This window comes from Sciurus vulgaris (genome assembly GCF_902686455.1).
Source record: "Sciurus vulgaris genome assembly, chromosome: 8".
In the NCBI taxonomy this organism is placed as follows: domain Eukaryota; kingdom Metazoa; phylum Chordata; class Mammalia; order Rodentia; family Sciuridae; genus Sciurus; species Sciurus vulgaris.
Window position 1 is genome coordinate 132994205 of NC_136468.1, and position 25650 is coordinate 133019854.

The 25650-nt window shown below is 61.1% G+C and overlaps 1 protein-coding gene across 1 annotated transcript in view; it reads right to left on the reverse strand.

Annotated features, from left to right (window-relative positions):
* Positions 1–4286: 4286 nt before the first annotated feature.
* Positions 4287–25650, reverse strand: part of MN1 (MN1 proto-oncogene, transcriptional regulator) — a 41468-nt gene continuing 20104 nt past the window's right edge. Inside the window, exon 2 of the mRNA XM_079149948.1 lies at positions 4287–6069. Within this exon, the coding sequence (XP_079006074.1) occupies positions 5888–6069 (182 nt within the window). The 3' untranslated portion in view covers positions 4287–5887. The remainder of the gene's footprint in view (positions 6070–25650) is intronic.

Sequence of the window (25650 nt, forward strand, 5' to 3'; positions counted from 1 at the left end):
GGGTCGGAACGTGGTCTGTCCCCTCCAAAGCTCAGGCCAGGCTGGATTCTCCAGGGCTCCTGGAGGAAGGTAGCTGGGCCTCAAGATATTCAAGGTCACGAGGGTCACGGTCCCTCTCAAGGGGCCGGACAGTCACCGCAAGATCAGGTGGCGATCAAGCGAGTTCGGCTTCCTTCTCTCTCTGGCTTCCTCTGCTTCTGTGTGACCCCTCTCTTGGGCTTTCCCCGGTGGGGTGCCATCCGCTAGGTCGTGAGACAGCCATAAAGCACCACGGAGGCTAACTGGATGGGGCTGCCTGATGTTGGGCATTTAGCTTCCAAAGCTGTGAACTTAATAAACCTTTTTACTTGATTAAGTGTCCAGCCTCGGGCATTTTGCTACAACCGAAAAGGAAGAAAGACAGTAGCAACAAAAAACTAATAGATGGCCTTTTTTTTTCCCTTTTTTGTGGTGCTGGGGATTAAACCCAGAGCCTTGTGCGTTCAAGGCAAGCACTCTACCAACTGGGCTATCTCCCCAGTCTGGCATTTTTTTTAATTAAGAAAATAAAGGTAAAAATGATTTGTATTCACATATTAAAGGTAGATCCAAGTTATTATTTCGACATGAACTCAATACACAGAATTTTAATTGTAATTAGTGAAATATCTTATCCTCTTATTTTTTTGTACTAGATCTTAGAAAGCTGGTTTTATATTTACAAATATTGCAATTTGGACTGGCCACATATCAAGCAGTCAAGAGCCACAGGTGGCTAGTGGTGACAGAAGGAGGCAATGTAGGATAAACTCCTATTCATCCCTCAAAACCCTTCCTGGACATGACCTGCTGGAGGAATCCTTCCCTAAGCTTCTGAGTCCCTGAGAGTCGCATACCACTGTTGGGCACATTCCGCATAATTTAACTGTCAATTTACTTACCCATCGCCACCCCCAAGCTTCCTTTCTAGATGGAGAATATCTTAAGGCGGGGTGATCCATGACGTCAGAACCAAGTGGCCTCAAGCCACAGTCTAACTGAAAATCCTTGGGCGTCTCTTTGCTCGGTCTCTTTTCTTTTCGTTCCTTCGTTCTTGCTTGCTTGCTTTTCTGCTGGATCGAATCCAAGGTGTTCTACCTCTGACATCAACAGCCCTTTTTATTTTTAACCAGGAGACAGGGTTTTACTAAGTTGCCCAGGCTGGCCTTGAACTTACAATCCTCCTGACTCGGTGTCCTGAGTCGCTGGGATCATCCAAGTCTGTTTCCTCAGCTGTGAACTGGCATGATCCTACCCTGGCACGAGATTGCCTTGAGAATTCAATGGGAAAAGGGTCTCGCAAAGTCCGGTCCTCTGTTCCTGCAGTTTTCTCACTAGGACCCTCAGGATCGTATCCTGGCGCATAGTAGGAGCTAAATAAATTTGCTGAGTTGAACTAGGAAAGCATGAATTCTTTGGGCTGCTGGTGAGGACTGGGGGCTGGGTTCCCAGTTGGTCCCAGGGAGGGAACGCTCCCATCTGCTCCCCCCCCATTCCTGTGCCGCGCCCACAGAACTGCACTCCTCCAAGGAGCCCGAGGCTCAGGGGGGAGCCCCGCCTGCCTCCTGGACATCGAGTAACCCCCATGGTCTTTCCCCTGCATTCCAGGCCCGGCGTCTGAGCCTCTGTGGGGGGTGATTTCCTAAGCAACTCCTTTTGCCCTTGAGATGGGACATTGGCTGGATGGAATTCAACTTTTTAACCAGTGTGTGCGTCAGCCTTCCGTTGCTGTGTCGGGATACCCGAGGAAAGACAACCTGAAGGAGAGAAGGTTTCTCGGCCTCAGGTTTCCGCGCGTGAACCACGGGCTCCGTCGCTATGGCGACATCATGATGGAAAGGGCGTGGTGGGCAGAGCTGTCACCTCGTGGCCGCCAGGAAGCAGAGAGCCAGGAAGGGGCGGGCGATGAGAAACACGCCTCCAGGCACCTACCCTCCTCCTACCATCCCCCAGCTCCAGACGGTCCACTCCACCATGACCCCACCAGTGGGCTGACCACGGACGGGCCAGAGCCTTCAACACCCTGTCATTTCCCAAGAGCCCTCCTGGAGCCCGATGGCCTCAACACCCGGCCTCGCCACCAGCCTCAACACCCAGCCTTCCACCCGGGGCTCCTGGGACCCTTCAGGTTCAGTCGACTAGCCAGCAGAGCCCAGGGGGTGCCCTCAGGGACCCATGCCCACTGCACTCACCTGGCATCTCCAGGGCAGTGACTCTGGGGAGGGATCCTGAACGGTCGCTCTCCAGTTCTCAATCTGTCACCATTTCCGCCTTACTTTCCTGCTTCAAACTGGCACTGGGACCCCCCAATCTGCTGTGGGCTGGGGGAGGAGGGGACAGCCCTGCTGCAGTAATGTGTGGAGTCAGAGTCCAGAGGATCTGAATCAGAGGCCGGGAACCTGGCACCGTCCAGGCGCGTGGCTGGGGTTCCCTGGAACACGCTTTGAGAAACACCTTGTGTGCTGCGGGGGAAGGGCCCAGCCTTGGCTCCAAGCTCATGACAGCAGGTGCCCAGCCAGGGCCAGGGGCTTAGGCGGGCCTGGGTCAGGGCTGGGCTCCAAGGAGCGTCTGGCCGGAAGTTATCAGCCCTCCTTTTCTTTCTGCAGTCTGGGGAGGGACCCAGGGCCCTGCGCACGCTGGCCAGGGCTGCACGGAGCCACACCCCAGCCTGGGCTCCGCTGTAGGACCCAGGGCGCAGAAAGTGCGTCCGGCACGTCCCCGACCCCAGCTGTCAGTGGGGAAGCAGCGTCCAGGCCCGACGGTCCCGCCCCGAAGCCCTGAGCCTCTGAGGTGCTCCCAGGTGAGCCATCTGGGCGTCTGGACCCTCTCTGACTGCGGCGTCCCACACGCTGGGTCCCTCACCACCCTGGGAGCGGCACCCATTTCACAGATGGGGGCGTAGAGGAGCCAGAAGCCACGTGACCTGCAGGTCACCGAGCTGAGTGCCGGACCATCGCACGGCACGTCCGCCCGGATGGCCTTCCCTCGCCCCACCCTCCCGCACTGTCAGATACCAGAACCAGGGGATCCTGTCTCCAGCAGGATGCTGCGTGGCATTTGGGGACATTCTTTGGTTGTCACAATGGGGAAGGGGCACGCTGCTGAGATCTAGTGGCAGGAACGGGGGATGGCGCTCACCTCACCCTGGCCAAGAAAAAGAACCACCAGTCGGGCGCGGTGGCCACGCCTGTCATCTCAGCAGCTCGGGAGGCTGAGGCGGGAGGATGGGGAGTTCAAAGTCAGCCTCAGCAACAGCGAGGCCCTGAGCAACTCAGTGAGACCTGTCTCTAAATAAAACACAAAATAGGGCTGGGGAGGTGGCTCAGTGGCCGAGTGACCCTGGGTTCAGTTCCTGGTACCCAAAAGCAAAAGAATGGTCGGGCTCCAAATGTCAGCAGGAGCCAAGGTGACAAACCCTGAAGGGACACGACTTGGGACGACATCCACACACACACCCATGGACACCCATGCACTCACCAAGCACCCAGACGGAAGCTCCTGGGGAATCCCATGGGAAAGGGGGAGGGGGAGAAAGCCAGCCCGGCCCACGACTGCGCCGCAGTCACCATGAACGTCATATTTATTGTCATTTAGCTGCTCAGGAAAACATATACAGGTATATACAATATGCATGAATCCGGAAGACCGCGCGCTTTACATCGAGAAAAAAATAACACTCAATTTCGTGAGCTATTGTCACAGTCTCCCAACCAAGCATTTCAGAAATGGATTTTCTTTAAAGAGTCAAAAAAAGACGACAGGATTGCCCAACACACAGCAGAGTCAAGTTCCTTATTTTACATGTGCAATTAGAACGTCTTCCTTTCCTTTCCCGAAGCTCGCGACTCGCGACTCGCGACCCGGGCGCGCCTTTGCGTTCGCTGCGACGCTTCTCCGTCAAACCAAACGTGGCGAAATGACACCCTTTTGCTTAAGGCTGTTTGAAAAGCTGGCCCACTCTGGGGTCGGGGGAGCGAGAGCGGTGGAAACGGCGGATGTTTCTAGAACGGAAGGATCACAGGCTGCTGGCCAAGTCCAGAGACGGAGGCTGAAGACTTTGCTCCCGGCCCTACGCGATCGAGGAGAAATCCCTCCTGCCTAGAAAATAAAACCGTGACGCTCTCAAACAGCTGGACACTGCAGAGTTGAGGCGACCGAGAGGGTTGGGGGGCCCGGAATCCCGCCGTCCTTCTGCAGCCCAGGGTGGGGGACGGCCCTTCCCTCCGAGGAGGCAGGGAGGCCCCCACCAAGGGGGAGGCCCTTCCCTTGGTGGCAGAACGTGGGGACTCTGCTCCCACGGATGGCCTCACGCCACCTGCTTCCGTCTGCCCTCTGCGGCCAGGGGCTGCCCTGGTCAGAGGACCCGAAGGAACCGCTGAGAGCTGGCCCACACCCCCAGCCACAAGGGCCAGCCAAGGAGAGAGAGGAGGGGAAGGGACAGAGGACGTTCTGGGCTCTTCTCTCCCTTGACTGAAAAGTTCTTGGAAATAAACCCTGTGGGTGTCGCACGCTGGGCCCGAGCCTCGGGCAGGCCGCTCGTGCAGGACGCACCGGTGGGCAGGGTCTCTGGAGGGGGCGTTTAGAAAGACCAGCTCGTGAACGAAAAACTGAAATAAAAGCATAAGCGTCACCCATCCGGGTGGGGCCACGCGAGGGCTGTGACCCGCCCTGGAGTCTGCGTGCCCCCCGCCACCCCACGCCTCCCACGGGCCTCTTGCAAGGGTCAGCGGCACCCAAGGGCGCCCATCCCTGCCAACTCCAGGCCTCCAGTGACCGCCGCGCTCACTGCCCAAAGGAGAGGCGGTTCCCTCCTGCGATGCGGGGACGCGGCTCTGGTTTCAGAAAGGGGTGAAATCAGATCAAAAGGGACCCGGGAGGCTGAAGAGGCTGCGGCTTCTTCCTGCTCAGCCCCGGAGCCTGCGGGCTCCCCAAGGCGCAGCCTCCTCCACCCAGGACCGGCTGGGGAGGCGCAGGAGCGGGCGAAGGGGACACGCCTGGTGCCCTCGGTCCCTGGGAGGTGCCGGGCCAGGAAGGAATGAAGGCTTCCCCCGGGTGCCCGGGTGCCTGGCGTCCCCCCGGGAGGACCAAAGCTGCTTAGCTCGGCGAGCAGAGGCGGAGGCCCAGAAAGGCCCAGAGAAACCTCCCCGCGCGTCCCGGGGTCCAGAGCGCGCGCGTGGGAAGGAAAATCCGTCTCTCTGCGTCCTCGGGGATCAGACCAGACAAAACCACAGGCGGGACCCGAGGGGTGCGGCTCCTTTGGCTCCTGTCTGGCTGGTGACAGTTGGGTGTCACTAGCTAATACTGCCATGACAATCTCTTACCCGGCACTATTCCAGAACTCTCTTCTCCAGGATTTCCATTTTAATAAGCAGTGAACAAAGGGGAATTTAAAAAAAAAAAAGGGGGGGGGGGGTCGGGGCAGCGGGAAGAATAAAAGAGAATTAAAAAAAAAAAAAGAAAGAAAAAAGCAACTCTTGTCTTATGATGAAAGAACAATACTTGGACATAGAAGCTTCCAGAAAAATCAAAGAAAAGAGGTCCTCTAAAAGGGTGGGCCAAGAATACAGAAAAACGGGGAAACGGGGAGCAGTAGCAGGCCAAAGCAAGAGTGGGCTAACTGTGGCGAGTTAACGTGGCCACAGCTTCTTTAAAAAAAAGAAAAAATAATAACTTTTTGAGGTTTTTTTTTTTCCATCCTCCTACCCCTTTAAATTAACCCTTTCGGGTCCGTGTGCCACAAAGCAGGTACCAACCCAGACGGAAAAAAAAAAAAACAACCACTCGGGCAATGGTGGCCCTTTCTTAACCGCGGGGTGGGGACAGGTTGGAGGAGGCGGAGGGCCTGGACGGGGAGGGGGCTCTCTTCGACTCAAGTGAGGGCGGCCACGAACGTCCCGAATCGGTTGGAGATGTCGGAGTGCAGGGACCGCCAGGTGGGCACGGAGGCTCGGGCCTTGGCGTCGCCCACGTCGTCCGTGCAGTGGACAGACAGGCACTGCAGGTGGCTGCCAGGCTGGGCGGCAGAGGCCTTGCTGGCGGGGAGGTCGTGAGCTGCAAAGGAAAAAGGGGGAGAGCGGTTAGTGGCGGCCTTGGCTCCAGGGAGGGAGGCTGAGAAGAGAGGCTGTGGCCTCCCCTCAGGGCAAAGACGATCTGGGGGTCTAGAGATGCATGGCTGGGAGGCTTCAGCCCTGCCCCGCTGTGGGGTCCTGGTTTCCCCCTTGGGAAGTAGAAGTCGGCAAGAGAAACTCAGGATCCGCCCGCCTCTGACTAACCGGCATCCTCAGAAGCTCAGCCCGACCCCGGGAAGCTGGGAAGGATTCCCCGGGGAAGGGCGTCTAACCTGGGCATTGAAGGATGTGTAGGAGTTTGCCGGGCACAGTGGAAGGGTGGGGGAGGCACTGCCCGTCCTCCTGCCCTCCAGACGGACATCTGCCGAGGCTGGATACGGGCCGGAAGCGTCTGGAGACACAGCCTACCTGCATACGGACCCCGGGAGGAGCCAACGGCCGCCTCGACTTCACAGGGAAGAAACCGAAGCACAGGAAACACCACCTGCCCGGTCACACAGGGGAAAACAGCACCCTCCCCAGGGAGCACACAGGACTGGGGACGTGCCTGTGGGTGCCCAGCAGGGCACGGCCAGGGGCAGGGCAGCTTGCAGAGGGGGCGGGCAGGTGGGGGAAGCGCCTGGGCACCTGCCTGTCTTTCATCCCTCCATCCTGTGGGTTTAGCCTTCTGTCCTCCAGTTTACAGAGGAGATACCAACAGCCCAGAAAGGCACAGACACTTTCCTGGAGACACACAGCTCCAACCCAAAGGCTGAGAGACTCAGGGGCCAGCCCCACAGAGGGACCCGAGTCCAGGCCCCTCCTCTGGAAATGGAAATGTCCAACAGGTGCGCAGACCTCTACGTGGGGACCTGTCCACAACACCCTTCCCGTGTACCAGGTGTTCTCAGAAACGTGAAGGGCTCTCCTCAGAAGGGCGGACTCTGAGGTCCTCAGACAGTGAAGACCAAGTCTGGACTCCCCGCCAGGCCAGCACAAAGCACCAGCCCCAACTGCTGCGTGAGGGGACTTGGGGACCAGGGATGAGGAAGACTGTTCATTCTCTATACCCTAAACAAAAATCCCTCGATTCCCTCCTCACAGACCCCCAAAGACCACAGACCACCACGCTATGTGTTAGACACTCTGGAGGCGGAGCCTGGAAACCATTCACACCTTAGTATGAATTAGACCAGACGCACACAAGACCTGCAGGTTCTGAGGGTGAGTAGGGAAGAAATGGAGCACAGTTTGGGGGGGACTTTGAATTTACTGTTGCCAAGTGACCACTGACCAGTGTTCACCAGGATCCTCTGTTTTGGAGAGGGCGCATAACCTGCCCAAGGTCACAGAGCCAGGAAGGGGCAGGAAGCTGGGTTTGATCAGAGGCTCACGCTGACCTTCTGCCTCAGGAGACTGAGGAAGGCTGGACGGGGGGCGGGGCCAGCCGCGGCTGCAAGAGCACACCCAGATACTGACCTCCACGACCCGCCTGCGTCCACACGCAGGCCCAGGAAGGAGTCACCGCCACCCGGCCCGCCCTCTGGGATCAGGCAGGAGGCTCCGGAGGCCGGGTGGTGACTCACTCACTGGGTTTGGGACCTGCATGCTGGGAAGAGCCAGAGCTGGGGAGGACAGCGCCTCCCCTCAGCCATCTATGAATAAGCCTTCACTGAGGACCTACTGTGTGCTCCAGGCAGAGACAGGACGCGCACAGTCAGTCGTCACCCTCCCCCTGAAGCTGATGAGGTCAGGAGGCAGTGCCAGGAGTCTCGGCTCCACCGCTGTGTGACAGGGCTCCACCACTGTCCCTCTCTGATCCTCAGTTTTCTCGCTACACGGTGGAGATGCCCTCGACCCCTTGGGGCCCCGTGGTGGTCTGGTAGACGTAGAGGTCCCCAGGCGGGGCTGCTGGAACTGCCGCTAGGATCTGGGAGGGGCAGGACGTCAGGGGGCCTCAGCTCCCGCCTCCTGGGCAGGGGCCTGGCGGATCTCCTGGAAGGGAAAACAGAGACTGCGCAGCTGGTGGGGCGGCAGGCACGGGGCACAGTGGGCCCTGGATCCCAGCATCGCTGACGCTCGGCCACCCCGCCGCCTCGCACCCCAACGGGAGTTTTATTCCAAGCATCGCAAGACCCGCTTGGGGGCCGGGGAGGGTCTGCCAGGGACCCACGCGGTTCACACCCACTTTACAGATGAGAAGACCGAGGCACCTGCTCCCGACCCGCCTCCCCTGGTGGAATTTCCCCGGCAGCAGCCGGGAAGGAGGAGTCCAGGACTCTCATGGCTTCCCCAGACCAAGCCAAACGACCAAACTGCCTACAACTGCATGATTTCCAAATGCCAGAGGATCACTCTCCCCGGGGTTGGATTTCACGAGGGGGCGCCGGGCACCCCACGGAACAGGTCACGTATTCCCTAACTCATCCCCCAGCACACCCAGCAAGGGGGGATCCTTCTGTCCCACTTGGCCAGGGGAAGCTGGGGCTCAGAGAGGGTGAGACGCTGGCCCGACGTCACACAGCACCGGGCCCGGGACTCCCCCGGCCTTGGCCTGGGATGAGGGAGAGCCAACCGCAGCCTGGTGGGGGGTGTTCCTACGGGAGGAAGTTGTTCCTGAGCTTTGAGACCCGGGCAGGACCCAACTCATCCTCCCACGGACTCATTCCGGCGGGGGACCCAACACGCCCTGGGACAGCGGCTCCCCAGGCGGCTGATAAATCAGTCCCAAGGAAGCCGCCTCAAGTCCCAGCCTGTCCCAGCTGGGGAGGGCGCTGCGTCCCCCAGCCTCAGAAAGACAGGGGGCCGTCCCCACACCAGCGCCCAGAGAAACCCACCCCTGCCGAGGCCCTGGGGCTGGAGGGTGGACCCGGTGGCCCTGCCACTTGTTCCACTTGGTCACGCTCGACTGGCTGCGGAGGGACAGGCAGGGTGGCACCCGGCGCCCTGCTGTGACACGGCCCTCGTCCCCATCGGGACTGGAAGACTGAGATGCCCGGGGCAGGTGGGCACGCCCCTGCAGGCCCCAGGCCTGCGGCTCCTGTCCAGACGGGGTCTGCTCTTCTGTCACTTGGAGGTGGCGCTTTCCGGGGCCCAGCTCAGAGGAGGTCCATCTAGGGGAAGAGCGGGTGGGTCATAGAGGCAGCCCGGCACGGCCTCTGCCCCCCACGGGCACGCAGCCTGCAGGACCTCAGGCAGGTGGGGGCCGACGGCGAGGCTGCCCAGCATGGACAGCCTGCGGGACAGCAGGCAGGACCGCCATTGGCCAGGACGGGCCACCCCGTGCCCCCTGCCCGTGGTCTGTCCCTCCCGTGACCAGCCCCAGGTCCGATGTCGCCTGGCACATCTGGACCAGCAATGGGGGGACAGTCACCTCCACCCAGGGGAGAGGACGGGGAGCAGGTGCCAGAAGGTGCTTGTGGAATAACCGGCGTGCCCATTTCTCCCACGGGGACCAGCGCAGCAGGGGCCTCTGTGCCCGTCAATGCAGCCCCAGGACCTGCCTCCAGGGAGGGCGCGACAAGCCACCCCGGGGATGAAGGCGCAGGGTCCAGGCGAAGCCAGGGAGGACAGGGACCCCCTGCCGGCCAGGACCCAGGGTGGGGTGAGGGCCCGGGGAGGTGCCCGCGGTCCCGGTTTTCTACCTCACTCCTGGGGGCACTGCCCGCCATGGGATCCCGGGTCTTCTTTTTTCCAGCTCGTCACCCCCAGACCAGGTTTCGACTTGGGTGAGACGAAGACGCCGGCACAGGAGCCGTGGTGTGGGTGGCGGCGCCTGCCTCCAGACTCTCCTTGGCCACCCTGCCACCCTGGGGCCCTCAGGCAGGGGATTTCTGGCCTAGCCACCTCGCGTCCCTCTGCCCACCAGTGCCCTGGGTACTGGCCCAGGCCAGCTGCCAGCCCCGGTGTCCCGGGGTCCCGCCTGGCAGCTGCTGAGAGAATTAAGGGAGATAATAGAAGAATCAGCCTTCCAAACAGCCAGGGGCCAGACGGTCCCCATCCCTAGCATCCCTCTGGAGGTGGCCAGAGCTGGAAGCGCCCTTCGGGGCAGTTTCTGTGTCTGGGTGGGCGCGGCAGAGCGGGAGTTAGAATCCCCGGGGACGTTTAACTGAGATATTATGTAAGCAGCAGCGTGGGCCTCAGGGCACCGAGAGGCTGGATCCCAAGGGGCAGATCCAGTGTGGCTTTTCCTTTATGGGAACCTGGGAGGGGGCTTCTGTGACAGGTGTCACTCAGCTGGGGTTGGGCTGCTGGGACCAGAAGCAAGGCCCCAGGCTTGTAGTCACAGGGCCGGGCCAGCTCCTCTCTGGGCCTTGTTCTGCAGCAGAAAGTCCCCAAGGCCGCCGCACACACACCTGTCCCCAGACCTTCACGATCCCTTCCTGCTCTCTGCTTCTGTCTTCCTCTGTGTACTGGGTGGGCTCCTGGAGACACCAACCAGAGACCGCTCTCCTGCTTACACCTTCCATGGCTCCCCACTGCCCTCAGGATAAAGTCGCAGGCTTTGCATTACCTCCCTCCTCCCCTCTGCTGACTCCTGCCATCCCACCTGGCTGTCAGCCCGCGGTGGCGATGCTTCTCCAATGGCCCTGCTTCGAGGTACTGATGCCCCGCCCTCTGGAGCAGGCCCCGCCCCCGCTGCCACATCGCCCCACCCCTCTGGCACGCGGCCCCGCCCCTTCCGGCACATGGCCCCGCCCCCAGCCTGTGATGTAATGGGGCCCGGCTCTGCCCACCTGGCGGGAAGTGCTGTCCACAGGGGCCTGCGTCGGGCCCCGCCCCCACAGGCCACCAAAGATGGAAAACACCCCGGGGTCAGATGACGCAGGTCTGATCTCGGTCCCCCGTGTCTCCCCAGCAGGTCAACCTCGGACTTCCCTCCCTGAGCCTCAGCTTTATCTTCTGTGAAATGGGGTCAGGGCGCCCCCAGCTCCTGGCCCGGTGACACCAGGTCGGGTGGCGCCCGGCACATAGCAGGTGCTCAGGAAGCACTACCAGCCTTCCGAGGCCGAAGGCCCAGAGGCAGGCGGGCGCTGTGTGCTTCGTGCTGCGGGTGGGACCCAGGCCCTCCTGAGCCACGCCCCCAGCCGCAGGGTGAGGCTTTCTGCCGGCCTCAGACCAGTCCCCAAGAACCCGCCACTGGATGTGGGGGCCCTGAGCAGTCACCCCAAACCCAAACGGGTCCTTCTGCAGCACCTGTAACCCTAAGGAGCACCCCACGTGGGCGCATCCCCGGGAACTCGCCCCTCCTCCAAGGAGCAGGTTGGGGCCCACCTAGGATCAGGGACAGGAAAAGCAAATCCCAGCCAGGCGCTGGGGCAGACGGGTCTACACAGCCACCAAACAGCAGGAGCAGGGCGATCGCATGACCCACAACTGGGCTATGCCCGCCCCACCACGCGCTCCACAGCTGTGGGCGGCTCTGGTCCAGAGCTCCGAGGCCTGGGTTCAAATCCCACCTGGACTGCGACTCAGGCCAGCAGCGCAGTTCACCAGCCTCGGCTTCCCATCTGCGGAAGGGGCTAGCAATCCCTGCAGGCAGGGCCAGAGGAGCCCCGCTGGGCCGCCGGAGGACAGACGCCTACCTGTCTACGGACTCTCTCTGCCCCTGGCATGGGGCAGGAGCCAGCTGAGCATTGTGGTTCACTGTTTCCATGAGAGACTCGCTCCCTCATCTCTGTCCTCTTACCCACTTGCTGTGTGACCTTAGGCAAGTCACTGCTCCTCTCTGGGCCTGTTTGGTCTTCTCTGAAGTGACCGGGGGTGGGTGGCTGTACAGCCACCTGTTCCTTTGGAGCAACGTGATTTCTCACTGGACGCAGGCAGGAGACTAGGTCAGGGGCCCTCCCAAAGTGAGGGGCCCTGGGACATCTCCACCTGAGCCCAAGAGCACCCACAACCCAGGGATCAGGGACCAAGAGACAGTGGCCACAACCCTGAGTGACCCCCATTTGGGCATCTCGCCAGGGCCATGCAGGGCCCCTGGCAGACCCAGGGGACTGGCCTCCCCTCCGCCCAGCCTGCCGCCTGGGTCCTGCCCGCTCTTGGCTCTTCCAGCCCCATGGGGCACCGTGCCCACAGAGGCAAGAAGAGGGACGCTGGCCGCGTCTGCGCCGTCACCCGTGAGTCCCAGCGGACCTGCAGGCAGGCTCAGCCCAGCGCCCCAGGTCCACCTGGCACCGGCCCGCCTCCCAGAGGAGGAAGCCCAGACTCTGGGAGGAGATGCCTCCAGCAGAGCCAGGGCCACGGCCAGGGCTGTCTGATGACCAGCTGCGAGGCTCCATGACAGTCGCGTGGGAAAGGAAGACGTCCCTGGCCCAAGGGGCAGGACTCCATCCCTCCTCCCGCTTCCTAGGCAACGGCCCTTCCCATCAATCCCCTCTCTCTGTCTCTCTCTCTCTCCGTCTGTCTCTGTCTCTCTCTCTCTTTCTCTATGTCTCTGTCTCCGTCTCTCTCTGTCTCTCTGTCTCTTTTGTCTCTCTCTGTCTCTGTCTGCCTGTCTCTCTGTCTCTGTCTGTCTCTGACTGTCTCTCTCTTTCTCTCTGTCTCTGTCTCTCTTGTCTCTCTCTTTGTCTCTCTTTCTGTCTCTGTCTCTCTTGTCTCTCTCTTTGTCTCTCTGTCTTTGTCTGTCTCTCTTGTCTCTCTCTGTCTCTCTGTCTGTCTGTCTCTGTTTGCCTGTCTCTCTGTCTCTGTCTCTGTCTCTCTTCTCTGTCTGTCTCTCTGTCTCTCCTGTCTCTGTCTCTGTCTCTCTTTCTGTCTCTGTCTCTCTCTGTCTCTCTCTCTGCCTCTGTCTCTCTTTCTGTCTCTGTCTCTCTTGTCTCTCTCTTTCTCTCTGTCTCTGTCTGTCTCTGTCCCTCTGGTCAACACGCCCCTTGCTCTGTGGACACAGGCCCCACGGCTCAGAGGGGGGACGGGAAGGAACCAGGGTGGGTGACCCTGCGGCTGGGGACCACCCTCCGTGCCCTCGATGGGCACAGAGCCCTGTCCGCACGTGGCGCAGGCCGGCTGGGCCCCTGGGGAACAGGCCCGGTCGCCCTCTCCCCAGGCACAGGGCTGGCTGGACAGAGCCCCCTCCGCGGGCTGCGCCGGCCCTGGCAGCTGGGTGCCCGCCGCTGGGCCAGGCTGGAAGCCCGGGAGATTAATCCGAGTTGACGGGCTGAGGGCAGCTGTCACTTACGTGGAGAACTGGCCGAGGGCTCCGCAGAGGAGAAGCATCAAGGGCAAAGTGGAGCTGGCCTCCAGAGCCGGGGGCGGGCGGCCGTGCGGGACGGGAGCTGGGGACCCACCCCGGCTCCGGGGGAGAGGGCGGCTGAGGGCCACAGTCCACAGGGCGCAGAGGGCAGCCAGCCTCCTCGGGGCCCAGCGGCTTCCAGCCGTGCAGCCAGTGACCTGTGACAGAGGCCTGCACACCCCAGAGCCACCCAGGGCCGCTGCCGAGCCGTGAGGGCCCAGGCGAGCCGGGGCCGCCCCTCCTGGCCGGCACCTTCCTCCCAACAGGGCAGGAGGGGCCGGCTGCCCACCCGCTCTGGGAAAGTCGCTCCCCCCAGCCTCAGCGTCCCCTCCATAAAACGGGGACAGAGGCAGCACCATCTTCCTAGGACGTGGATGCAGTGATAATGCAGGCACGGTTCTGGGGGGGCCCAGTAAATGGTCGCAGCCACCCAGCATCGCCAGGATGGTTCTATTTGAGACTCTGCAGCCCTGGGGACAGCCCAGCGCCTTCCTGGCTCTTACCACACACGATTCGCCCCTGCAGTGTCAGCCGCGCTGCTGAGCCGCCTTAGGCAGGACGCTGCACCTCTCTGAGCCTGGCATACTCGCGTGTAACTGGAGCAGCTCAGCACCAGGCCGAGGCCTCCCCGAGTTCCCAGGATGCAGAGCGTGTGTGCTAAGGTGTTCAACAAAACTACCTGCCTTCACCAGGTTCTTAGCAACAGGACCCTGTGGCTTCCCGCCCACCCCAGGGAACACCAGACCCCGCCACTGGTCTGAATTTCACACAGCAGGTTTTCTAAGGGCCGACGTTTGGGGTGGAGGTTCTGGGAGCATCGACCTCGCTCTCCGTCCAGCGGCCAGCGTGGCTTTGGGATGTGGGCAGAGACGGCACCGCTTGGGTAAGCACCACAACCAAACCTGTGCCCTGGCCGTGCCCTGGGCGCTGGGCTCAGAGAGGTGACCCCAACCCAGCCCTGTCCCCAGGAGCCCCCAGCCCAGATGAAAGGCATTCTGGGAAACACCTGCCCGGTGTCCGGGGAGACCTGGGGATCCAGGAGGACTTCGAGGCGTGTGCGGGGGTTACAGGCGAACGTGAAGCTTTGCAGGGGACAGAACGAGAGAGGGTAGTGTGACTTCAGAAGGCCAGCAAGAGGCCGGCCCAGGGCCCACGGGTGGAAACAGGTGCAGAGGAAGCTGCGAAGTTCAGGTAGAAGGAGTTCTGAACTTGTTCCTGTGAGCAGTAGGGAGCCACAGCAGGCTTTGGAGCAGGGGCGGTGCATTGGGAATCTGTCCAAATTTACAAAAGGCTTGCACGACCTCATTCGCTCTAGCTTTGGCGCAGGACATGCAAGGGACCCAGGGATCTCCATCTCTAAGCAAGTAAGACCAGACCCCCCCACAACCCGCTGAATGGCACCCTGAGAAAGCCCCAGTCTGATTGGGTCAACCTGCAACGTGTTCTGTTCCCAGTCAGCCCTGTCGCGTCTCAGCTGGCGACCGCCACAAGAGACGCCACCTCTTTCCCTCCACACGGTGGGCGTGACCGTCTGTCCCATGCATCGCACCAGCGAGCCCTCTCTGAGGGTACGGGGGGAGGCGGAGGCCCAAGGAGGGGTGCAGATGCAGCCCAGGTCACCCGACGGTGACAGACAGGCCAAGGGACCGCCACCTGACCTGTGCTTTAGTCTCCTCATCCATGAAATGAGATCGCAGGCCCACGGGGCAGGGCTGGGGTCTGAGTGACATGAGACTAAATGACAGATATCGACTACAGCTGACACCGGGCCAGGGTCCGTTCCGTCCCACTCGCTGATCCCCTGCCGTGACCCCAGAGGGCCCCACTTCCCAGGCGAAGAACCCGCGAGGGTCAGCAGGCCCCAGCACACGGGGCCCGGCTGGCCCACCGCCTGCTTTGGCAAATAAAGTTTTATTGGCACACGGCCACGCTCCTGTGTTTGCATTTTGTTTACGGCTGTTTCTGCCCAGCTGAGGCGGAGACCGAACGTATGCGTCAGGGTCTTTCAGAGAAATCACGGTTAGGCGACTCTCTGGGCATCCTGTGACCCGGTCAAGTTGGCACACAAAAATTCACCGTCACGCTGTGTGAATCTCTGCGACAGAAGTCAGCTGAGCCCTGCGCCTGATTTAGAGGCGGTCACGTGCCCAAGTTCACCTAAGGAGGAAGTAGTAGCCAGGCACCCAGCAGGTGCCTAATACATGCTCCTGATCTGGGAAGATTTGCATGACCCTTAGGGAGCTAGGAAGGCCCTTCTTGGGCTTCACCGGAAACCTTCCTGACCTCCATAAAAATCCATAAAATAGTAAATGTGGAGGGATGGTGTAAAAATCTCTTAAATAATAATAACGCCAAGCCGTGTCCACAGACGCAGGAAGGGCAGCTCTCTGAGGCACAGTGATCATGCCACATGGGGCCACAGGAGACAGGAGGCAGGTCCTTGGGGGCCCCGGCAGGGAAATAGCAGTGTGGAGACAGTGACAGGCTGGGCAGGGCTGGGCGATCCCAGGGGCAGCCTGTGACACGCATGGTTGGGCTCACTTATTGTCTCAACAGTCCCATAAGGGCCAAGGCCATGCAGCTGGCAAGTGGCAGGGCTGGACTTGAACCTGGGTGCACATGAGTCCAGAGCCCACCTGTGTTTTTTGTTTGTTTGTTTTGTTTTTGGTGGTGTTGGGGAATCGAACCCAGGGCCTTGGGGTTGCAAGGCAAGCACTCTACCAACTGAGCTATCTCCCCAACCCCCACCTGTGTGTTTTTAACCAGCCCCTGGTTCTGCCTGGCCTGGAGAAGAGATGGGTGGAGCGGTTGCAGCTGTTCTGGGCTTAGAAAGAGCTGGCTGGCAGCATCAGTCACAAAATGGGGATCAAAGCCCCTGGGCTGCCTGTGTTGGGACACCTGTTCTCAGCCTGTCCCTGGGCTTCTGGGGACAGATATACCGCTATAAAAATCCCCAACTCATCAGACTGAGCTCTCCTCTCCAGCTCCAGGAGACCAGAATGCAGTGCTGTGTGACTTCAGGAGCATCGCTTGCCCTCTCTAAACTGCCATCCTCTTTATAAGTGGCAGGAGATCTGATTGCCAGGATTGTGGCTCCATGACCCGAAGAGGCCACCTGAGTAGGTGTTCCCCACCCCAAATTCTCTCCTGTGGACTGCTGGGAAATGTTCACTAATCTCTGCCCTGGAAGGGGGGTGGGGGGAGAAGGATTGCGAAGTGCTGATTGGCTGGGCTACCAGAGCTCCTGCTGGGACAGCCCCACCCCGTGTCGGGGAGCTTCTGGCATCGACCTGGAAAGGTGGGGTGCGGGCTCCAGAGCGAGGCAGGGGCCTCCGTGCGCCTCAGGCAGGGCGTGTGGGAAGAGGCGGCGGGTGCGTGACTAAGTCAGCCCGGCCTCACCCCCGCGCATCCTCCCGGGCGGCACCCGGCACCCACAGGCTCCGCCTGGAAGGGTTTTCTGCACCTGGCTTGTGTCTCTGGGATGGAGAAGGAGGGTTAAGACCCAGCGCTCCCGGCCCAGGGCAGAGGTCAGGGCCGTGCCTGGGGTCAAAGCAGAACCACAGCCTAGAGGACCAGGCTGGCGCCGGGCTCTCCCCAGAGGGCCAGCAGCACGCTGTCACCAGGGCCGGCTCACTTCCGCAGCCCTCCCGGACCACCAAGGTGGCTCCTCCCTCACCTGGCTAACCCTTGGGGTCCTCCTGCCTAGGGACGTCTCTCCAGCCCCCTCTTCCAAACACTTCATGTTAACCCTGACTTCTGGCCAACGTCCCAAGGTCTGCCACAGCCCCGACAAGGCGAGCTCCTTGAGGTGGAGGGCTTTGTCCCCCTGACCCCCTGGGGGCCTGGCACCAGCACATGGGTACCTCGATTCCCAGGGACAGGAACAAACCCTAAGGACTCTCTCAAATGGCAAAGGCTCAAACCTGGGCCTCCAGAGAGATCCGAATAGGAACTTCCAAGGTGACAGTAATACAGGGCCTCTCTGGGAGGTTTGCCCACTCGGTCTCCCCGAAACTGACCAAGACTGACAGGCATATCCACGCCCTTTCCAGAACCCCAACCTGGCCAGCAGCCTTCCTGCGAAATCTGGACGTCAGAATTCTCCGGGTTCAGTGGAGACCCTGTCGGTGGGCGAAGAGACCAGAAGACGGAGGCATCTTTAGAGGACAGCAAAGCCCAGGCGACCCTTGGCATGACTGAAAATGCCAGCGACTTCTTTCCTCCAAGAAGGCCCCTCTCCCAACTGACACCCCCACCCCGCCCTGGGACGGGACCCCTGGCATAACATCTGGGGTGCCTCTCGAGTTGATTCCAGGTGTGAGCATCAGTTCAGTGACCCTCCAGGCCCTGGCGCCATCTCTGGGCAGGATGGGGCTGGGTGGGCCTTGGCTGGGTTTTGGTTCTGATGTTGTTGGAGAGAATGGGAGCTCGTCCTTCCCCGGGTTTAACCACAACCCGGACGTTATCACAAGCGCCGCACCGTCTCCCCCTCGAGGGCGGGGCTGCTGCTCCTTTTAAAGGTTCAGGGAGGTGGATGACTCGCCCAACACCACACAGCAAGGGAACCGCTGACTCAAGATACAGCCACGTCAATTTCCAAAGCCCCTCCTTTTGTTCCACATCAGAAACAGCGACAGGGTTTAGGTGGGAGAGAGGAAGGAAAAAATAAAGCACGTTCCCCGATGTCCTGAAGGAACCTCCCGGCCTCCCCTCTCAGCCTGCCCACTCTGCACCTGGGACACCTGCGGTCGCCGGGGATGAGAACCACACACGTGTCCCCTGAAGGTGGCATGTGACCCAGGCCAGGCCTCACACGCACGCGCTTGGAGCGCAGGGAGCCAGGCCCCTCCCAGGGAGAGACTGCGCAGAGCCTGCCCACCTGAGCAGAGCCCGCCCACCTATGCAGAGCCCGCCCACCTACACGGAGCCCGCCCACCTGAGCAGAGCCCGCCCACCTACACGGAGCCCGCCCACCTGAGCAGAGCCCCGCCCCATTTACACAGAGCCCGCCCACCTGCAGGGCCCGCCCACCTGAGCAGAGCCTGCCGACCTGTAGAGCCCGCCCACCTAAGCAGAGCCCGCCCACTTACACAGAGCCCGCCCACCTGCAGAGCCCCCCACTAACGCAGAGCCCGCCCACCTGCAGGGCCCGCCCACCTAAGCAGAGCCCGCCCACCTACCCAGAGCCCGCCCACCTAAGCAGAGCCCGCCCAGCTGGGCAACACCCCTGCTGAGGCTTCAGAGAGCTGTTTCTGTTGCCAAGCAACAGGCTCCTATCCGAGGACCCACCCAGTCAGTGATCCTGGAAACCCCTACAAGCCAGATGCTCTCTAAATCCAGAACTGGGATGTCCAACGGGGCCATCTCTAGGACGCGCGTGGCTTTTACATTTTTAAATGAAATAAGGTTTAAATCAATCCCTTGCTCACGAACAACTACATTTCAAGAGTTTGACAGCTGCATGTAACCAGAGGACACCGTCCTGGGAAGGGCAGATAGAGGACATTCCTACAGTTGGGGAAAGGTCTACGGGATGCGCTGGTCTAGAATGATCGTCCACCCCGCCTCTCCCAATCTGCATCAGTGCTGCCGCGACGATGCGCTTTCTTACAAAAGGCAAACGCCATCTTTGTCAAGTAGGAAAGTCCCATAGATGCAGGTCCATCGCGGGTTGGGAGGAACCACAAGGATTTTTTTTCCAGGATTATTGACCACATGAAATGCCCAGCAAAACGCATGCTTTTCCTGGTGCCCACAGCAGACATTGCTAAACAACCCGGCCCAGCCTCCGCCTAGAACCTGGGCCAGCCTCAGGGTCCTTCACAACACAGCGGCCAGGACGAAGCAACCCAGAGGAGCCCTTGACCTTGAATCTGTCATCTGGCCTGGTCCAATCACAGGGAGGAGAAACTGAGACCCAGTGAAACAAAGTGATCTACAGCATGATGGGTCAAGGCTCGGCCAGGATGAAAACTCCCGCGCACTGCCCCCCCACCCCCAAGTCCTCTCTAGCCAGGAGCCTTTGCTGCAAGACAGTGCAAGCCCTGGCTGGGTATAAGGGGATTGTGGAATCCCCAGAAGGCTGATGGGGAGAGATTCTCAGCACCCCCCCAGTCAGCACCCGAGAGTCAGAGAGTCCAGCAGACTGCGTGATGAAGGGCAGCATTCCCAGATGCAGAAACTGACGCTCAGGGAAGCGGGTACAGGCTCCCAGGCCGCTGTGCTTTCCGACACTCGAATTGCCAGAGAGACCCGAGCCCTCCCCAGCAGGCCCCGGGCAAGCGAGGACCCAGCCCTCCCCAGCAGGCCCCACGCCTTTCTTTTCCCAGCCTTGTGATCTTGCACAAAGACATGCCCCCTCCTAGGCACACCGGGGCCTGGGGACACTCTCTTGCATGACCAGGTCGGAGTTAGGTGGTGACAGAGGCACTTGAGTCTGAAAAGTCCCAAATATTCACCGTCTGACCCTTGACAGAAAGTCTGGCAACCCTTGCACTGAATGGTCAACATTACCCCCATTTTACAGCTAACTGAGGCTGAGGGAGGGAGGGATCGCACAGGCCCACGGCGAGGGGTGGGGTTGCTGGTGGCTAGGCTCGACCTTGGGTGTCACAGCTGGAGATCCAGTGCTGGGACCTCTCAGAGGCTGGGGACCGAGATCCAGGCCACTGGCAGAAAGGACTAAGTCCAGCACCATGTGCTGAGTCCCTCAGATACTAAGGACAGTGGAAAGGAGTTGCCAGGTCCCAGAGCCGCCCGCCCGAGAGCTCTCTGCCTCGGGTTTGAGCCCGGGATGGGTCTCTGGGTCAGGACACCCTGGGCCCCCGGCAGCGGCCCTGCAGGGGCCCGTGGACGCCCCCTCTGCCCACGTTCACCACACCGCCTGGCTGGGCCTCGGCAGAGAAATTGCCCAAGACTAATTACAAGGAAGATTTAATTTTGCGATGGGTAATTACATGAAATGGATCCAGCGTCTACCTGGAGCGCTTCCTGTCCGGCTCTGGAGGAAGCCTGGGGAAACTCAGGCGTTCCCGGATCAGGGAGAAGGCTGGGAGGTGGGCAGCTGTCAAAGTCACCAGGTCATGAGAACGGCTGGCACTTAGGCAGTGCCAACTGTATGCCTAGGGGCAACGGTGCACGGCTTGACCCGCCACTCGACCTCAGGGCGGCTCTGTGGGTCCGAAGGTCGGTCGGTGGCACCGAGAACAGGGCCTCCCTGGTCAGAGCCGGGCTCTGGTGGAAGCCCTGCTTGGTCATTTCCTAGCGACATGATGGTGGTCAAGCCAGCTCACCTCTTGGGCCTCAGTTTTCTCACCTGTCAAATGGGAATAAGGAGAGGAAACATCCCCAGAAGTTCCAAGGAATCGACAGCCGGATAGAGCTCAGCGTCCTCCGGGATGCTGGTGAGCGAGTCTCCAGCCTCCACTGGGCCCCGCTGGAGGCTGGAGGGAGGGACAATCAGGGGAAGGGTCTGGGGAAGTCCTGACGTTCTCAGCCTGGGGAGACCCCACACACAGACTCTCCGAGCCAAGAAGCACACACAAGGCCCCGAACAGGCCAGGAAACCCGGGCCGCCCCTCCCCAGACCCCAGACCCCCACCCCGCCCTCCAGGAGCCCCATGTGGGGACACGGGCTCCCCGGGGGCACCGAGAAGAAAAGGGGGCCCCTCTCTCCCAGCTGCTGCTGCTGCCAGCCTTGCCGAGGCCCGAAGGGGCCCAGAGCCACTCTGAAAGGCGGCCGGGCGCCGGGGGCTCATTCAGCTGTTTCCGGGTGGCTCCAATGAGTTCATTTTACTGCGACAGAATATTAAACAGCTCCTGGGGAAACAGATGCTGAGCTTTGGTTTCAGAGCGAGGGAGAAGGAGGCCGCGGGCCAGCCAGGGGAGGACTCCCGCTCCAAGCCCGCGTCGTCCGGGCGACCAACCACCCAGAGCATCCTGTAGCCGCCGGCCGCTCGGCTCCACGCAGGCCTCAGAGTTGGCCAGGAGGCAGGGCCTCCCCAGCACCCATTTTACAGAAGGGGAAACTGAGGCCCAGGTAGCCAGGGGCCTCTCCGAAGGCTGCAGGATCCCATCCCAGACCCCCACTGGTCGCCTTGGTCCGGTAGGGACCTGACACACCATGAACAGAGCTGGAGCCACAAAGGGGCCAGCTCCCCGGGGCTCGGACCCCCACCCTCAGCACCGAGACGCACCCACTTCCCACTAGTCTGATGAGAACCGTCTCTGAGGAGCGCGAGTTCAAAGCCAGCCTCAGCCACAGCGAGGCGCCAAGCAACTCAGTGAGACCCTGTGTCTAAATAAAACACAAAACAGGCTGGGGAGGGGGCTCCGCGCCCGAGGGCCCCCGAGTTCAATCCCCAGGGCCCATGCCCCAAAACAGAACCGTCCCGAGCCCCGAGTGGCCCCTGGAGGCTGTGAACCCAGTCCGGACAAAGTCGCCTCTTGGAATTCTCACCAAGACCTCCCGATCCAGATGGGGAAACTGAGGCCCAACCGGCAGGAGGATCCCAAAGCAGCTTCCCAGTTCAGGACAAAGCAGCGAAGCAGACCACCCCCTCCGCCCCTCCAGGCCGAGTTCAGACTCAGCACCGGCTGCCAAGGAAGCTGCACTTCCTCCCCACCCCCGGAGCACAGAGAGGTCGAGTAACCTGCCTGGCGATGCACAGTCCCCGGTCAGAGGCCTAACCCTTGAGCGGGGCTGCAGCGGAGCTCTCTCTGGCTCCTTCTGGGGACCCTCACAGCCCCAGGTATCCACAGAGGTGCCGATCACAACAGGGCACTTCTTCCCTGGGGCCCTTTGTTGATACTGACATTTCCTTCGTTTCCCCACAGTTAAGGTGTGCGGAAGCTCCGGGGTGGGGCTCACCGCCCATAGAGCTTCCCAGGAGGCACAGGGTCTTGGAGGCCAGGGAAGTGACCAGTAGGGAGAGCCCGCCCTGAGCCACCTGGCCGACCCGCCCACGGAGACCCAGCACCCTGAGCCGTGAGCAGCCTGGCCCGGTGGCCAACAGAAGGAGGGAGCAGGTCTGGCTTTGCCACCTGCCGCCACGCCCACAGGCCATCCCCTCCATCTCGCCGGTAAGGGAGGTCCCCTGCTTCCCAGGGGCACCAGGATCCCGCGGGTGACACCGGACAGCCCTGCCCCCTCCACCGCCACAGAACCCCATGGGCGTCTGGAAGCCACTCTGACCTCAGGCTTCTCCTCTCCCTGGATCTGGGGGCTCAGGTACTCAGGAACCGAGGGTGCAGACCTGGGAAACCCAGTGGGGCCCCAATTCCACCCTACCCGCTTCGGGCTGGCGGAGCAGGACCCCGTTTTCCCTTCTGTAAATCTGAACGTCCCTTGAGCCGCTGATGGGGCTGGGCTTGTGTCTGAACAGGTGACATCGCCACCCTGGTCTCTAACTGGCTCTGGATGGGCCAAGGGACCAGAAAAAATCCAAGAGGGCTCCTCCTAGGGAAGGCCGCAGTGCCCGCCGCCCCTACGACCACCGAGGTCAGTTTTCAGCCTGACACCTCAAAAGGGGACCCCAGACTCCTGGGAAGAGTGGGAAGAAAGGCCCTGTGTGCCCCGCAGGCAGGTGCCGGGCTCCGAAGGGTTAAGTGCAGCTCCGGTCTCTGGAAGGGGACAGGCAGCAGCTGAGGTGGCCCCGGCCCCTGCCCCCTCCGCCTGAAGACTGACCCCTGACATTTCCACTCCTGCCTGCACTTGCATTTAAAAAAGGGACCGGGAAAAAATGGAACCTTTGCACAAAGACAAACAGGTTGGGGAGAAGGAGGGGCAGTTCCTTTAGCACAGTTCAGTTCACCAGGAAAAAAAACGGAGAGAAAGCCCTAGAAGGGAGGCAGAGGGCTAACGGGTGAATCAGAAGGTGGCAGACAAGCTCCCAGCACCGACGGGCTGATTAATTAACCCTGAAAGGGGTCCCTCTGCCAGCCGTCCTGGGGAGGCCTCTGGGGGGATGCGCTCAGAGGTCCCAGGGGGGCTCGATCCCGACTCGAGGACACGCCGTCGTTAAAGCCGAGGATGATAAGGAATTTATCAAATGAGATTTACGCAGGGAAAACCCTAATTAAGAGGTTAGTCTCCGGCTTAATTACCTTCCAACCCAGGCAGGCCAGGCAGATGGATCTTTCAGTCTGACCTCATTAAAAAATAATAATAACCAAAGAGAACACAGAGGAAAATCCACCGTCCGCCACGCGGCCCGCCAGATTGAGGGTGGAGGTGGCGGGGGGACACTTCTGCACAGAGGGGACGGGGCCGGCCTGACCCAGAATCTGGGCAGGGCTCTTGGGCTCTGGACGCGCACTTGCCTCTGCCCGGCCCCTCGGCCCCTGGAGGCTGGCAAGCCAGAGAAGACTCTGGAAGCGAGTCCCCCACCCAGGCCAGCACCACCGACCAGACCGAAGGACCCCAGGCCTGGTCGTCGGGGCTTAAGAATGGATTTTGTTTCAGAAAGAGAATGTGGGGGACCCCAAGAACCCGGCCTGCGGACTGTTCCAGAAACGAGAGGGACGTGCAGAAAAGTTCTCGCCCGGTCTTTCAGGTGAATGGAGGGACCCCACCCCGGACCCTTCCTCGGGGGGGGGCACGGAGTCCTGCTTCCCAGCATCCTCTTGGCCACCCCACTCTTGTCTGGTTCCACTGGAGATGAACCAGGTGGAGAATCACAAGAGGTCTTTTTTTTTCCCTCTAAAACAAAAACCAAGAAGAAACCTCCGACCCCACCACAGCACTTGCTCACCCCCGCACAGACTTGGGGAGAAGCCCAAGAAGAAGAAAAGCCAGTTGGGCGCAGGGGGCGCACGCCTGTCATCCCAGCAGGTCGGGAGGCTGAGGCAGGAGGATCAAAAATTCAAGGCCAGCCTCAGCAACTCAGCGAGACCCTGTCTCTAAATAAAATATTTTAAACGGGCTGGGGAGGTGGCTCAGTGGTTCAGCACCCCTCGGTCCAATCCCTGGGACCAAGAAAGAAGAAGAAGCAGAAGAAGAGCCAGGCAGGTCCCGTCTCTCCAGCCTCTCCAGCCTCTCCAGTCTCGGCGACCCAGGCCCCCGAGGAGGCAGGTCGTGTCCTTGGGGCGTCCTCGAGGCCAGCTGCACGGGCTTTGTCTTACAACGGTCCATGGAGAACGGGGTCCACCTACCGCCCTGTAACTGTGGCCACGAGGATGTTTCAGGAGGGTCTCTGGCCCAGCAAGGGGCTCAATTCCCAGCCCCACCCAGCAGCCATTGCGACCCCGGGATTGAGACCAGCCGGCTTCACCGAGGATGCCCAGCTCCTGCCTCAGGCACGGCCTCTTGCAGATGTGACCTGAAGAACATCCAGCAGGTGGGCCCGCGCCTGTCAACCCAGCGGTTCTGGAGGCTGAGGCAGGAGGATGGCGAGTTCCAAGCCAGCCTCAGCCACAGCGAGGCCCTGAGCCACTCAGCGAGACCCTGTCTCTAAATAAAATCAAAACAGGGTTGGGAGGGGACTCAGGGGTCGAGTGCCCTGAGTTCAATCCCTAGTAGAACCCCCAGCTTTCTGGGGGGACCCCCCAAACCAGGCACAGCTCCTGCCACCCACGGAAAGCCCTCCCCTGGAGCCCCGTGCCCCTGCCCAGGAGCAGGACAGCAGGTGGGTCATGCCCAGGCCTAGTGGCGTTGGTGACATGCCAGGCGCCCTTCATTATCCCCCTTAATCCTCCCCCTGCCCAGAATCACGGCTGAGGAGACCGAGGCCTGGGGTAGCCAGGGGGTCACCAGCAGGAGGTTGCCGCCTGCTGTCCTCGTCCCCGACGTCCAGGACACAGAGCCAAGCGCGATGGCCAGCCGTCAGGCGACTCACGCGGGCGGTCCCCGGGACGGGCTCTGACCCCGGCCGGCCTTGCTGGAGTGGGACGGCGGCCACACCCCAGGCCACGGTGACCACAGAGGAGGAGGGCAGGTCCCAGCCTGAGCCTGCCCCTGCAGCCCAGGCCTCAGTGGCCGTGCCCAGGGTCCCTGGGACCCGTCAGGACAGGCCCCTGGGCTCCCAGCAGATCTGGGCTACAGGCCCCACTCCTGACCACAGTACCCTTGAGCTGCCCTGATGAAGCCACGGACGGACCAGAGACCTGGGCTCCCCAGTCCCACCACGCCGTCCAGCTGTCACCTGGGACAAGCAAATGGCAAACACTTGGCCAGCCAAGGGCCTTGCTGGCCACTGCCGGGAGGGGCAAGGGGGTCCGGAGCCAGGTCCCCACAGGCCCGGTGGTGGGCATGGTACCCTGCCTCCCCGCAGCTGGCGACCTTCGGACACTCATGTGCATCTCGGAGCCTCGGTTTCCTCATCTGTGAGATGGGGCCCGGCCTGAGCGCCACTGACC